We start from the raw sequence: 16,334 nt of genomic DNA on the forward strand, positions 1-16,334 counted from the left end.
CACTTTTGGAGGAGATGGGCCAGAAAAAAATTCTCATCATTGTTTTCTATTTTATGTAACTGTACTCTTTAGGGTAGGAGTTAGGGCTGGAAATGGAAGGGCCTTCCTCTGGCAGGTTTAAGCATACGGACGAACAGTTCACCCAAAGTGGGCAGAGGTAACTAGGATCTTTTATCTAATACAGTTTATGGTAAACCTATCACAGTACTTCTCTGCTTTTGAGGAATGGAGGGAATTGGTGCTGCCCTTCCTCTGCCAGCACCCACCTCCCCCACCCAGGAGGATTTAGGCTACTCTTCTCCTTCTAATTAGCCACCAATTCATCACTAAGATCCTAGCAGCCACTTTGCTAGGACACATTGCAGCATCATGGGCTAATTTGGTAAATAAATTATGTTGGAAGCAATTTCATGAGTTTTGACTCATGTTTTCCTTTTTTAATGTGATTATTCTTCCAGTTGTTAAGATGTTGTGCATAATTAGTATGTAAATTACAGGAGTGGTAGAGATGAGGGGAGGATTCTGTTCTTTGCTCTCTGTGCACCACCCTGACCCCTCACCTTTTGGAACATTTCAGATCTTTCTCAAGGCCTCAAAGTATATTTCAGGATCACTCTTCTCTTCCTATTATTTCTTATTCTTTTCATCAGTGCCAGAGGGAATGCTGAAAATTTGCAAGGTGGATGGCATAGAGAATGGTCAGGATAGGTGCATATGGTTAAGAGAATGGATGTATTAAAAGATTATAAAATGAACTCAGATGCTACTTCAAAGAATGACTTGCTGCCCATCTGTAAAGAGTATAGCTAAAGAAAGCTATTAGTCCTTTCAGGGTCTGTATCAGCATTGGAACCAAGGTCATGCTCTTCTCCAAGCAGCCTCCAGCCAGTGGTGGCGAGCAGAGTAGTGATCTGAAAGCCTTCCCTTCTTGCCCAGCACTGGAGTCCTCTAACTGGCTGTCCTCGCTCCTGAGCTCTCTGTTGGACAGGCTTTTTGAGATCTGCATCATGGTCTGATGGCTCCTCCTGATTAGTCCTACCCTTCTTCTCACAAAAGTTTTCCCCATTAAACCTTTTTCATTCCTTATCTTATTTTAACATCTGCTTCCTCTAGAATCTAACCTGTGACACATTTCTTACATAAATCACCTTGTTTCTTCTCTTTACTGTTTTTACCTCAGGCTTTGCATAGAACATCAGTGGCATGGTATAAATAAATTGCCTGCCTCTGTGTTTGTGTGTTTTAATTTGTACTCTTCCTAGAAAATTTAAGGAATACAGATAGCACAATGATGTTTAAAAATTACCTATGATTTTTTAAAAATTAATTACCTCCACTAGAGGTAACTTAACAGTGTCTTACTTTGTAAGCTTTAGAGAAATGCATTAAGTTACCAGCTTGGTAAATTTATCATAAACTGAACATACCATGTAACCATTACCCAATCAGGAAGCTACCAGTACCGTAGGAGTCTCCCAGTGGTTACCTTGGTAACCACTACTCTCACTTGCAACAGCATAAATTAATTTTGCCTAGTTTTGAATTTGGTATAAGCATGGTCATGTAGTGTGTATTATTCTGTCTTTTTTTCTTAGCATTTTGTTTGAAAGATTTATCCATGCATGTATTGGGTTCCTTGCTGTATAGTATTCCATTGTGTGAATGTACCACTCTATCTGTTCTGTTGGTGATGGATGTTTGTATTGTTTCCAGTTTTTTACTCCTTGGATCTGTTATGTTTTCTAGTATAAATATTGCCTTTCATTTGGTATTACAGCTAGTTAAGCCTATTACTGGGAAGTTTGTTATCCTCTCAAGTCACTTGTGTAAAAGCGAAAAAAACCTGTCATTTCTTATTCCCACATCCTCAGAATGTTCTTATTGCTCTTTTTGGACCCACAGTTAGTTTTTCCTTCTAAGTTTGAGGTCTTGAATTGTGTTGTTAGCCAAGGGAAGCTAGTTGTTGTTTCCTTTGCTGTCTGCCAGTTAGATCCTTGAGTTACAGGAGTTGTTGTTAGAAAACAAGTTTTTTGGTTTTACTGTTGTACCAGAACTTGGCTGTCATTCTGGTTTTCATTGGGCAGAAAAAATACCATCAGAAGCCTTTAGGGATTTGTTAGATATTTTGGGATGGGCTTGGTATTTCAGCTGTACCTGAGAAATTAAGGTGGTTCATAACTAGTGTGGGAAAGTGCTAAACAACAGTTTCCATATTGAGGATCTAAAAGAAATCATAAACAGCTTGGATGTATGTGCCTGAGTTATTTCAGAACTCCTGACAGTGTATACTGGTGTTTGTTTGTTTCCCACTATAGGTGTCAAGTGGAATGTCATGGCCAGCTCCTCAGACAGTGAAGATGACAGTTTCATGGCTGTGGACCAAGAAGAAACTGTGCTGGAAGGGACAATGGAGCAAGATGAGGAGCCCCACCCAGTACTGGAGGTTGAGGAGACTAGACATAATAGGTCCATGTCTGAACTGCCAGAAGAGGTTTTGGAGTATATCCTGTCGTTTCTTTCCCCATACCAAGAACACAAAACTGCAGCCCTTGTCTGCAAACAGTGGTATCGACTTATTAAAGGTACTGTGGAAAGTGAAAAGGTTTATTTATTTATTTAAAATTTGTTTGATTTATTTTTAGACTCTCAATTTCATCTTCTTTTCTCCCTTAAATTTCTTGTGGTTCTAAAATTTAATGTTAGACAATTAACACTGTACATTTTCCTTTCCTCTTTATCCTGCCTAGTTTTATGAACAGCTTGAATACTGTAATCCAATCTGCAGTTTTAAAATGAGGACTGTGTGTGTGTGTGTGTGTGTGGTAAGTTTTATTCATGGTCTTACCAAGGACTTTAGCTTGGGAGACAGCCTTTCAGCAGCTCTGAGAAACTGTTCCAAAGAGGTAAGGAGGAGCTAGTATGTAAATAAACTTTTTGGCTAGCATGTAGTCAAGCATATATCTTGGTAAAAGATTACTGCTAATCACAAAGAAGTAATTAGAGTAGAGACAAACTATAATATACACTTTGAGAAAGATAAAATAGGTCATCTGTGAAACAAGAATAGTAAGCAATTTTTAAAAAGAAAGATTCAGAGGCAGAGGTAGAGCTCTCAGTTATTAAAAAAAAAAAAAGTTAATAGAAGTAAGAATTTCAAAAGAAATATTTGAATTGAGATCATTTCCCAGAAAGTGAAAAACAAAACAATAAAGAGATTATTTTTATGGAGATAAAAGATTTTTAAAATTTTAATGATTAGTCAGAGGGCCATTCTCTGATTGTTAGGAGTTCCAGAAAGAGAAAACAGTTTTTAAAAAATGAAGAGGATGAAATTACCAAAAATATACAATTTATTAGACATATGAGATAGGACTAAAGCACATGACTTTTCAGATTAAAAGTAATCACCAAGGTTTCCAGTGCAATTAAAAAAAAAAACTACATCAAGGAAGAGTATCATGAAATTTCAGAATCACAGATGAGGGTGGTGATCTAATCAAGTATATGAATTTATTCTTAGGTTTTATTTGGCATTCTTACCATTTTGATCTTTTTTTTTTTTTAAGAGAGAGGAGCCTTAACCTAGTACTCACAGTCTTAAATCTTCCAGGGAAATCACTGCCAATACAGTTTTTTTCCCTGAGTCATTATGTATCTGTCTTTTATTCATTACTGCCTCACCTCATTTCAACATTTGCAAATGTGTGTTGCTTCACCAGTGCATAGTGGCATTGTGGTCACACATTAAAAATGGCCATGTCTTTTTAATATTCCAGTTCCTAACTGTGAGTTCAAGCAAGAGGTAATGATCATCATTGGAATACATGTTCTGTGACCCTGCTTAAGGATCCACTAATGTAGTATTAATTCAAGAATGATACATTCTTTCAAAATGTAAATAATTGGTTATACTCTTCATTCAAAATGTTTCTCTTTGAAAAATAAGATAGTAGTTTCATGTGTTGGAAAAATAGATTGTTTCAGAAATATGAAGCTTTCACTTTTTTTTTTAATAGATTTTTTTTTTAGAGTAGTTTTAGGTTCACAGCAAAATTGAGCAGGTTCATAGATTTCCTGAATACCCACTGCCCCCTTACATATGCACAGCCTCCCCTGCTTTCAACATCCCCCACCAGAGAGGTGCATTTGTTACAATGATGAACGTACACTGATGCATCATCATCACCCAAAGTTTGTAGTTTACATTAGAGTTCACACTTGGTGTACATTCTGTGGGTTTGGACAAGTCTATAATGACATGTATCCACCATTACAGTAAAAGCTCTCACTTTTTTAAAAACAGCCTTCCCTAGTTATAAATTGATCTTTTCATAATGCACTGTCAGCTTATTATCTCCTTATTTAAGATGGACAGTACTTGGTTGCCACGGTCTAAATGCTTACTGAGCAGCTGTTGTATTCCAGAGACTGTTTTACCGGCCCCTTTGCTCTGGAGTAAGTAGCACCAGTTATTTTGGTATGTTGCCTCCTGGTATGACATAAAGGGGAGCAGAGTTAAAGTGTGAGCTGATTTTGTAATCTTGAGGGAGTCACTTAACCATTCTGAACCTTGGTAAAGTGAAAGGATTTGATCTTCCAGTTTTGAAATTCTGTGATTCTATTTGTATCTTTGCATGAGAAGTCAAAGAAATTTGGAGTTCCTCAAAGAAACTTATGTCTAGTAAAAGTGATAAGACATAAATGCAGTTTTAATAATTTGATTTACAAGTGAAGAGTCTAGGCTGAGGTATTTGTTATTTTTGTCTTTAGGTGTAGCCCACCAGTGTTATCATGGTTTCATAAAGGCTGTCCAGGAAGGAAACATTCAGTGGGAGAGTCGGACTTACCCTTATCCTGGAACCCCAATCACTCAGCGGTTCTCACACAGTAAGTATTTACTGTGAAAATAGGTCCCATCCTGCCAGTAGTCATGTTTCCAAAAACTTCTTTGGAGGGTTGGATTTTGTTTGACTTTTTAATGAAGAAAATGTAAAAGGAGGGTTTATATTAATTTTACCTCAGAATTAGGGAAGAGCATAGCCTAAGTATATTGTAGGTACTGTTGTATAAGTTTATATTCTGCTTTTTCATTGGATTTTTCTAGTATCTCCTGCTCCAAAAAGGTCAAGGTGTTACGCTTAGACTTTTAACCGTTTGACATCATGTAAGAGGAAAACAAAAGGAAGGCATGTCTGCAGCTTTCTGAGATCCTGCTTAGGGAGTATCCAGAGTTTAGTACTGTGTCTTATATTAAACTCAACTTTAAAATAGTGCATGTTCAGCAAACACTAGGTTTGACTGAGGACACACAGAAATTTTAAACATGAAGGGTGTTGATTATAAAACACAAATTTAAGTAGTAAAATTATAAATGTTCTGGCAAATAGACATAATTTAGGGTTTTTTACTTACTCTAAATTCTCCATCTTAGTTGATTTTTGTAGATACCATTTTATTCTGTTAGTGATTTCTATGCCTCCATCAAAGTGAGATTGAGATGTGATATATCTTAAGCCAGTAAAGGTGTATTTATTAATAGTTTTGCATAAAGAAATTTCATTGAGAGGAAAGGAAGCCTCTTAGAAAGTTCTCAGAGTTACTGTTTTAGCTAATATTACTTCTCTTTTCAGAAACCTTCAGTGTCTATTCAATGCTACAAGATAAAAGCTAAACTTAGTCTTATATGTAAGACCCTCTTTAAGTTGACTTTTGTCTAAATCTACCACTTCATCTCCCAACTTTTTCCAAGAGCTCTCCTATTTCAAGTTGTCACTTGGCTATACTCATTTCTTCCTCCCTGGAGTATTCCTGTCCACTTAGCTGAAGCGTGCTTCTCCTTGAAAACTCAGTTGAAGTTCTAGCTCCTTCAGGAAACCTTTTCTCAACTCTCTACTAGCCCACAGAAAAAATTTTCCTTTTCTGAGCTTACATTGTTGTCTAGAATACTAATTTGGTGTATAACTCACATTGTATTTTGTTGTTAGCTTATATGAACTTGTCTGTTTTTTGGGTTTTTTTTTTAAGCCGTATTTTGAACTCCTGAGGGGAAGGAGAGTTACTGGCTATCCATGTTGCCTGGGAAGTCGGCTTCCAAGCTCACTCAGTAACCTTTGGCAGGAGACTCCATTCCTTACTACATGGATCTCTCCACAGAGCTGCTTATGACTTGGCAGCTGGCTTCCCACAAAATGAATGATCAGAGAGAGACAGAGACAGACACCAAGACAGCAGCCATGGAGTAATCTCTGGAGTGAATACCTTCTTTTCTGCTCTATTCTATTGGTTACACAGGGATTGACCAAGGGTGTGAGGATCATTGGAGGCCTCCTGGAGGTTGACTACCCCAGACCATATGCTATACTCTCATATCCAGAGGAGAACTCAGTAAATAATAATAACTCCTTGAACTGGATCTAAATAGAACAAAGGAGCAGGCCAAAGTATTTGTTGTGTTTTTGGTCCTCTCAAAGAGCTGTTTTTACTCATAGGGGAGCTGTTGTGACTCCCCTGGAGTGTCGGATCTCAAAGTGAGATTCCTGCACTTTGAGGGAAGGAGGGCTTCTGTGAGACTCTTTGGGGTATCTGTGAAGTCAGAACTGGCTTCGTTTTAAGCTGTGGGTGTGTAGGAGTGACGAACACAGTAATCCCTAGAGTAGCTTAGCACCCTTACCTTGATTTTCCCAGCTTTCTTTATTAGTGCAGATGTCAACACAGTGAAATAAACAATTAGTTACTACTTCTATACTTTTTCTTCTCATTATTATTATTATAAAAATAGTTTTGAAAGAATCTCATGTTTTCAGGAGTCCACAGACCACACTTTGATAACTGCTGTGATGGACTAAATAATCTTTGTGGAAAATATTTAATGAAATTACAGGAGGATCCATATTAGGTCCAGTATTTATTGTTGAGGAAGGGGCAACTTCAGGTATCTACAGATAATTGGAATAGGAAGAAGAGACAAGGTTTCTAAGGACTAAAGACTTTTTTTTAGGATGGTGTTTGGAAACAAGTAGTTTTAGAACTGTAAGAGAGGGAAACCACATGAATTTGGGTAAAACAGAAACCAGACTAGGAAACAGGGGTGAATAATTATCAGAGCAACAGTTCAGCTTTCTGATGAGCGAGGGAAAAAATATTTTTCAGTTAACTAGTTTTTGAAAAGAGTATTACCACAAAACAGTCAGTATTTTTTGAAAGGGAAATAGAAAGGGATGGTACTATGAGTAAGCTCACAGAATTCAGAGGTTGGTGGGTTTTGATACTTGTTTTTGCTTTAAAATTTTTTTCATGTCCTTACTTGAAATCCAAGAAAGGGTGTCGTAGTTTTTTTTTTTTTTTTTTTAATGATGTTTGTGTGTTTCATTGCCTTTCGTTGTCTCTTTCGGTCTGTCTCATTGTTTCCTCCTATCTGTCTGTACATGCTATCTAACTGGCAGGCTGAAGAGGATTGTTACAGGAATGGGTGGATTTCAAAATAGGTTGAAAACAAGGAATTCCTTTAATTTTTTTCCTTAGCTCCTTCCTCTTCTAAGTCTGTATTTCTCCCTTGAGCTCTATTTTATTCCATGTACTCATGTTGAGTTTGAGATCCACATTTCCAATTCTTTGCTCATAGTGCCAAGAGATCCACAGATGTTTCTTATTTAGTCAGCTAAAAGTAAAATTCAGTAGTTCCCTCCCTCCCACCCCCGCCAAATTTTCTCCTCTCCCTAATTTAGTTAATGCCATTATCATTCTCTCAATTATACAAGCTTGAAATCTTGGATCCATCCTCAATTCCTCTCCCTTCCTCAACAACAAAAGTCAAAAGTTGTTGATTCTGTTCTGTCTCTGCGGTCTCTCTCATACCTTTCTTTTCCCCCACTTTTACTCACATTTCTGATTTAATCATTCCATCTTTCCTAAATAATTTCTAAATGGTCTTCTTGCCTTTCCTCTCTCTTCGTGTGAACCTGGACTAGACACTGTTGGCAGCCATCTGTAAAACTGGGGACAGTGCCACCACCTAGGGCATTTGGAAATGTGTAAAGTCATTGTTTATTGTCTAGACTGGAAAAGTACTATAAGCAGTTGGTAGGCAACGACCAGAGGTGCTAAGTGTCCTGCTGTGAATGGGATGATCCTACACACAAAGAATTGACCAGCCCGAAGTGACAGGAGCCCCTGTCAGAAAACACTGCAAGTCTGAAATATAAAACCAGCCTCTGCCAAAAAAGCCTCAGCCTTTCAGCACTGCGTGTAAGTTTCTACTCTACTGGTATTCAAGGCCCCAGCTTATCTTTTCAGCCTGACTCACTGCTGCATCCTTACACAGCCAGGTTCCACCCACACAAGAATCCTTGTAGTCTTAAACTTCCCTACTTCATAGTTTTGCTTGTATTCCCTGATTTCATTCTCCCTTTCCCTCCCATTCCCTTTTCACCCTTAGACTCTTTCACTCCTTGTTAATTGACTGAAAATGTTCTGTTCTCTAAAACCCATTCAAGAGACAAAGCTGAAAGCCACCTTCTTTTACACCACTCTCAAATTCCCGACCTTGGAGATTAAGCTCTTCTCTTCCTCTGCTTAGACCCCCATTTTTTACTGTAAATATCTATTTAAGAGAGGCTACATGCAAAGGAAGAACTTTAGATTGGGAAGAGAGTTCCTCTGCTCCTCTAACCCATAGTTTTTTCATCTGTAAAATGTGTGTGACAAATTCTGTGTATGCCACAGGGTTGCTAGGAAATTTAATTGAGGAAACACTTGTAAAAATATGTTTTAACCTGCAAAATGGTAGGATGATAATGATGTCTCCTCCACAAGATTGTTATCTACTTGACGACAGTCAGGTTCCGTGTCTCAGACATCCGTGTACCTTTAACAACACCTGGTTCATAGCTGATAGTTATTAAATTCTGTGGAATTGTGTAACAAAGATAATGAGCAGTAGAGCTTTCCTATGTAAAAGTCTGGGACAAAAAATGCAGGGGAAGAAAAATGAAGCCAGCTCTCCTAGTTTTTTGGTGAATGTGTGTGTGGCCAATCATGCAACCCTTGATTAATGTAGGATGTCCCTTTCAGACTGACATAGGAGTCTTTTGAGTCCCCAGAATCACATTTTGAAAAATATTTTAGTGTTTAAGCTGAAAATACGGTCAGGTCATTCCATACAAGTGCTAATTGTGCTCCTGCAGTAGGCAGCAGGCCCAGACTGGATAACCAGCCTTTCTTATTCCATAGTTACGTAATTACAAGCCTTATCAAGTATGTCCCGGCTTGTATGTGTAAGACACATGACAGCATAGTTTCTTTAAGCATGGGATAAATGCCTTAGGACCTTTCCCTGGAGACACACGGAGAAACAAAAGAGAATTTAATGTCTGAAAGTGTAAAAATTACAGTTCAGTAAACATTAATTTAGTGACCACCAGGCACCGTGGAAAATATGAAACAACTGGAAGACCTTGTACTTCAGAGAATTATAATATAGTAGGAAAGTATTCAGAACACTGAAGACCTATTTGCTGGTTGTCTGTGTAATTGTGAATATTTGACTTGTCTTTGAATAGGGATTATTAGATTTTAACCCGAGATATGTGACTTGCAGTAGGTGTTCATGGAGCAGTCAAGCACATTTCAGAAAACTTGAAGAGATTTAGCAATTGGGATAATCACATTCTTTATGTTAATTTCTTAGCAGAGTAGTCATACTGTACTGTGAACTGTAACTTTTGTATAGTACATTCCAATGGTCTAGATGTTCTGAAAAGAAAATATTCTGTTTGGGTGGAGAACTTTGGTAAAAGGAAATAACTACTTGAGCAGTGGTATTTGCTGAAATACTAAATTTTTTTCTAAAAGGCCCATTGAACTTGTTGGGTCTCCCCAACCCCCACCCAAAACAACATGTAGGCGTCTTAAATAAAAATAGACAAACATAGTTCTTAGGATGCTTAAAATATTTGAGTGTGTTATTGATGGCTATTTTCTCATTCCCATTATATCTGAGTTCTAAACATAGCTGCCTAAATTGACTCCCTTCCTCTCCAAGCTTTGTTGATAATGACTGCTGGGTATTGAAAATACAGTGTGTGAAACATGTCATTTTAGTCCCTTAGCTTTGCGTAGAGTTTGGGCTGTGCCTTCCTCTTCCAGAAACCTTTGTTTGCTCAAAAAGAAGCAGGAAAATGCCGAGTGCCTTATTTTAGTTTAGGATTAAAAAACATGTGGTAAGGACCTCGTGGGGCCCAGCTACTGGCTAGGTTTTCAATCCAAAGAGAGAAGAATGTTTGCTACCTCTTTGAAAAGTAAAGGCACTGTGCTCTTTTGCTACGTGAAGGAAGCCATTGCTAAGAGTTGATCTTTGAGGAGCAGTGAGACGTAAATGAGCCCCTGACTCTTTCAGTTATGAAATCATGTATTTGTCTTGACATCAGTTAAGGTTTCAGAAGCCAGAGGACATTGCTAATTTCTGTTCTAGGGGTATATATTATCAAGACTAAGAGAATGTTCTTTTATACCGAGCATCAGTTGATCGGTTCAAAATTGTCCCATTTGTTGGAGTAGCTAGTTCAAAAAAGATATTGGTGGAGGGGTATAGGTCAGTGGTAGAGTGCATGCTTGGCATGCATGAGGTCCAGGGTTCAATCCCCAGTACCTCTGTAAAAGATGTGAGAAGACCAAGATATCTAAAGCTCAGCTCCTTTAGTGGAGATTAAAACGTGGCTTCAGGAATTACACTTATTGTTTGTCTAATGTCATCTAACTTGATCCTTTGTTATTTGCAGTTCTTAGACCTGAAACATGAACAATGGAATTATGTAGGATTTTACTTCTTAATAGACTTTCTTGTTGGGATGTGGATTTAAAAACTGATTTAGATATGGACTAGAAGTTATTTTCAAAGGCAAAGAAAATCAGTGGAAAGTATAAGATCATTTAAACCTTCATATACCATTGTAGTGTGTCTGAGCTCTGGGAATAATTATTTTGCAGATGTGAGCTTATTGATGATTAACTGGTATTTCATTTCTTCACATCTCTAGTTTCTTTAATTTCTTTGTTAATTTGACAAGCCTGCAGCTCCATTATTGCACAATGTCTTATCAGATGTTTTGGATTTACTCCTTCTGCTGGCTAAGATTATTTGGGTGTAAGTGACTAAACACACTGCTTTTATTATCTCTTAACTTACCCAGTTTTCTGACTTGTCCTTCCTAGTATAGAAGTCCTCAAAGCCCTGTCGGGTAGACTGAGTTAAGAAAAAAATTAAAAAGGAAAGTTATTCCCAGCGCTAGTATTTATCACAGGGGTAATTATAGTAGTGACGTTTCCTTTTTTCTTAACTTGAATAAGTGGTGCCAGAGTTCAGAAGAGATCTTAAAAACTGTGGTGTGCTAAACTGAACTAGACATGTAGATAAACTAGATGTTCACTAAAACCATGCACTAGTGAATTGAATCTCTGAATTTCTTTTCCCTTTCCCATTTCTTTTATGTGACACATAACTATTCTAGCCTAATTTCGCATGATCCTTGTGAGGTCTTTTTTCACCACTGGTATGCATGAAATGAGTGAAAAGTTTTGTTTGGCCCTTTTCCTGAAATCCAAGATGATAAATGCAGGACCGTAAGGAGCATGGTCATCTTTTCCAAAGAACAGAGGCTAAATGAGCTTTCCAATGAGAAGCAAGGTGGTAGAGCTTAGCTTCTATGTCTCTTGTCTAGACTCTGGCTTTGGTCTTTCTGGTTTTAGGGGAACAGACCCTCTCACGGTCACTGCATCTTTTCTTCAGAATAGTGCCCATTGGTGAGGTGTATATAATCATCTAATTAAAAAGGCTCTTCTTAAAGACCTGGTGCTTTTTTAATGTTACTTGCTGCATTGATTTTCTGTTCAGCACCAGTCAGTCAGTCTTGGTGGCTTTTGGATACACTTAGGGGCTTAATGACTTTTATGTTTTTTTCTCTCAGTTGTTTTAGGACCGTTCTACTTCTGAGATCCCCGAACTACATTGGTTCTTTATGTGTGGTTGCTTTATGACAGTTGTTTTCTGTCATTCTCTTTTGTATAAAGCCTTGTTTACTGGTTTGTGCTTGAAAGCAAGAACAATAAGAGGAGGACTGGTAGAGAGAAATGGGAGGACAGAATACATCTGTTAGCGCTGACTGTCTTTGCCTAGCCCTACAGGATAATGATGCAGATTTAGATTAATTATGCAGCTATGCTGAAATTTCACTCACTGAGCACCTGCAATCTGAATTCTTGTGTGCTCATGCTAGACTTATACTGTCTTATTTAATGACATCATTGTCACTTTACTTAGTGTGCTCAGAAATAACATTTCCATAGCTTTTCTCTGGACCTTATTTTAAAGTTTATTGTGATATTGACCAATCTGAAGACAAGAGGCTGGTTATAAGAAAGTTGGTACCTGATAACAGAATTGCAGTGTGTGAAATAATTGATCTTTGAAAATTATGGGCTATCATTAAGATGTTAGAGGGGCTTCAGAATTAGATATCAGTTATTCATTTATTACTTTCTTTCTAGGTGCATGCTATTATGATGCTAATCAGTCTATGTATGTGTTTGGAGGCTGTACCCAGAGCAGCTGCAATGCTGCCTTCAATGACCTCTGGAGACTTGACCTAAATAGCAAAGAGTGGATCCGACCTTTGGCTTCAGGTAAGAGATAAAATGCTGATCTTTGCCTTCTTACCAGGTAGCTCCCTTTGCATGGAAACTCTACCTGATCCTTTTTGGTGTTGGCTTCAAAGACAGATTATTGGCCCGCGATCCTTTGTCAAATCTGCTACTAAATGCTAAGAGTGATATGCTTGTGTAAGGTCTTTGAATTTTTTTTAAATTATGCTTTATCATTAGTATTGGTACCCTGCCAAAACTGCCATGCTGCTGTGTGAATTCGTTTGCGTGGTTTTCTCAAGTGCTGGTACAAGTGTGATACGCTGTTTGGTATGAAGTTGAAGTAAGAGTAGAAGCACGATCGTGAGAACTGTCGTTGACTGACAGAGGCTGTTGTCCCAGGGCTAAGACCTCTGAATATCTTTTGTTGTTGCCATCTCAGGTATTTGGGGAGTGTATGGAACATGCCTGTGCTGGTCACTCTTAACAACTCAGGAGTGTGGGAAGATTCCACAGTAGGTGCATTCCTGTACAGTCCCACTGTGCCAGAATTCTGGCAGAAAGAAAGTAGACTATTTTCTCTCTTGACCTAACCTTTCTTGGGGGAAGAGACACACACAATTGTTTTCGCGCTTATGAGGTGGGACAGTTTAAAGGGCACAGTTAAAAGATTGGAGGGGCTGGTGTGATGGAAAAATAGAGTCCACTGAATATCAAGTATTCTGCTAGATGTGTTGGCAAGCTTTTATCAAACATTCTTTATTTGGCTTTTCAAGGTTGGAATTCACTCTAGGACTAAGGAGACGTGGGTACGCCTTGGGCAGAGTCCCTGCTTATTTAGGCCTTGATTTACTTTGATTGCTAAATGGAAGGCAACATGGTATATTAGAAAGGGCACTAGACTAAGAGTGAAGAGACATGAGGTTCATTTCCTGGCAAAATTGCCATTCTCCGTATAACTAAGAACGAGTTACTGTATCTCTCTGAGAGAAATACAGAGGATGACCAGAAGATTCTGTTTTTAAGTGGGTTGGAGAGGCTGGTTTATGCTTCCCTTTTTGTGTAATGATTGCTATGAATGTCTAGGCCAGAGGCTTAAAACCTTTTTATGAAAGGAAACTATATTCTGCTTCCCCAAAGCTGTAAGCTCCTGTTCCTTCTCTCTGCAATAGGCAAATATAGGAGGGAGCAGTCTACAGGTGGGGCTGCGTTTTGTGCAGATGAAGTTCTTGGAAATTACTGGAAAGATGAGGAAGTGTTAATCTTTAAAATTTTTTGAAGATTAATACTATCTTAGAGCCCTCAAAGCTGTGTGTTTCCACCACTGTGTCCCTTACGGCACTTAGTGCAGTGTCGATTAGAGTTTGGAATCACATTCTAAAATGTAGAGATCTTTTCAGCTTGAGCGTCCTGTTGCCCCTGTACTTATTGTCCAGGCCCCATTTCAGAGCACATCTGATGTTCCACTCACAATAATACTGCCCTCCTCTGCTTTGTAAACAAGCGTTTATGCCTTTGATAATTTGGATCGATGTTGCTCTTTCTTGTAGACGTGGAGCTCTGGACCTTCATAGCCTGTTGGCAACTACTTTTCCTGTTTTTCCTTATTTCTCCCTGTAAGATAGACATGGGATTTTTTTTTAAAACTACTAAGTTTAAAGACTATGTTTTGAAATCCTCGAGGTAGGAGTATCAGAAAAATAACTGAGTTTATAATTCATATTCTACAAAGAATCTGAATTTTTAAAAATATGATGTTAGACTGTTCCCTTTTATAAAACATATAAGCTTCTGAATGTTTAAAAGTAAGTTTCTAACAAAGATTCTAGTTTCTGCTTTAATTTACAATTAGAGCCTTTTTGGAGGAGGGGAAACTGAGCTTTTTGAAATATCTGCTTAAAAAAAAACAAACAGTAGTTTAATAGAGTTCTGTGAGATTCTCATTTAGGCAGAAATCCCATGGGAAGATTGCCTGAGGAAATGTTTCTATATGCTGTCATGAATCCCAACCAAAATTACTTCCTAACTGAAACATCAATGAGTCTTTCTTTTTTTTTTTATTGGAGTATAATCAATTTACAGTGTGTTGTGTTAATTTTTGGTGTACAGCGTAGTGATTCGTTTATACACACATATATTCCTTTTCATATTCTTTTTCATTATAAGTCATTACAAGGTATTGGATATAGTCCCCTATGCTATACAGTAGGACTTTGTTGTTAATCTGTTTATATACAGTCATTAGTATCTGCAAATCCTGAACTCCCACTTTATCCCTCCCTACTCCCTTTCTCCCTGGTATCCGTAAGTTTGTTTTCTATGTCTGTGAGTCTCTATTGTAAATAAGTTCATTTGTGTCTTTTTTTTTTTTTTTTAAGATTCCACATATAAGTGATATCATATGATATTTTTCTTTCTCTTTCTGGCTTACTTCACTTAGTATGACAATCTTCAGGTCCATCCATGTTGCTGCAGATGGCATTATTTTATTCTTTTTTATGGCTGAGTAGTATTCTGTGATAGATAGATAGATAGACAGACACACACACACACACATGTGCACATATATATACATACATACGTACACACCACAACTTCTTTATCTAGTCACTTGTCAATGGACATTTAGGTTGCTTCCATATTTTGGCTATATTTTGTTAATGTTGTATCCTGCTACCTTGCTGAATTCGTTCATCAGCTCTAGGAGTGTTTGTGTGGAGTCTTTCTGAATAAAACACAGTTGTTGGTATGTCTTGGTGTGCCTGACACACCTCTTTTAGTGCATAGAGCTGGGTAAGTTGGATGGTGGCTGAGGGGAGGATGCTATCCACCTCCCTTTGGTACCAGAGGTGAAGTCTTCTTGTAGCATTTGAGTATTTGCAAGTTATGAGTGTCTTTATCACTGAAGAATGGTAGCTTTAACAGGGCTCAGTCTTCAAAAGTGTAGCTCTTTGGAGAACATCGAACAGTGGAGCAGTTTGGGTTACGAGCAGAGTTTTGAAAGAGAATGCCACTGTATCAGGTACCTTTTTACATGTGTATTTGGTTATATTGCAGATGAGACTGGAGCATCTCACTTTGGTTGGTGTCTTAACTCAGGCTGCCATAACAGAATACTGTAGTCCAGGCAGTTTTATCAACAGAAATTTATTTCTCACAATTCTAGAGGTGAGGAGTCCAAGATCAGGGTGCTGCAGAGAGCTCTCTTCCTGGCTTTCAGAGAGCAGCCTTCTTGCTCTGTGGCAGAGAGTGAGTACCTAAACCTAATTATCTCCCAAAGAGCCCATCTCCATATGCCATCACATTGAAGGTAGCGCTTCAACATAAGAATTTTGGCAGGCCACAGTTCAGTGCATAGCAATTGGAATTAATGTGATTTGCCAGCAAAACCTTGTCTTGCATTCCTTTTGAAATGATAGAAGGAGGGAGCATCTGGAGGGAGTATGGTGGCGATGAGCACTGGAATGACAGCTCTTACAGTTGAGAGAGACCTACCGTACTTAGACATTTCCAGTGAGGTTCCTTCTCCCTTTTGTACCTGCTGTTGTGATCCCTACCCTCACGGAGCTTATATTGTAATGGAGAAGAAACAAAGCACAATTATGAAGGAAACAAGGAATGAGGTATAGAATAAGAGGGGGAGAGCTACTTTAGACAGGAGGCCATCTTTCTTGCTGAGATGTGAAAAGTGAAGCATGGAG

General features: G+C 38.2%; 1 protein-coding gene across 1 annotated transcript in view; it reads left to right on the forward strand.

Moving 5' to 3' along the window:
- FBXO42 (F-box protein 42) overlaps window positions 1-16,334 on the forward strand; it is an 80,233-nt gene that overhangs the window by 36,121 nt on the left and 27,778 nt on the right. The window contains exons 2-4 of the mRNA XM_011000898.3: window positions 2,316-2,582; window positions 4,771-4,887; window positions 12,541-12,675. Coding sequence (XP_010999200.2) covers window positions 2,333-2,582; window positions 4,771-4,887; window positions 12,541-12,675 — 502 coding nt within the window. The 5' untranslated portion in view covers window positions 2,316-2,332. The remainder of the gene's footprint in view (window positions 1-2,315; window positions 2,583-4,770; window positions 4,888-12,540; window positions 12,676-16,334) is intronic.

Source organism: Camelus dromedarius, chromosome 14 (genome assembly GCF_036321535.1).
Source record: "Camelus dromedarius isolate mCamDro1 chromosome 14, mCamDro1.pat, whole genome shotgun sequence".
NCBI classification, from domain to species: domain Eukaryota; kingdom Metazoa; phylum Chordata; class Mammalia; order Artiodactyla; family Camelidae; genus Camelus; species Camelus dromedarius.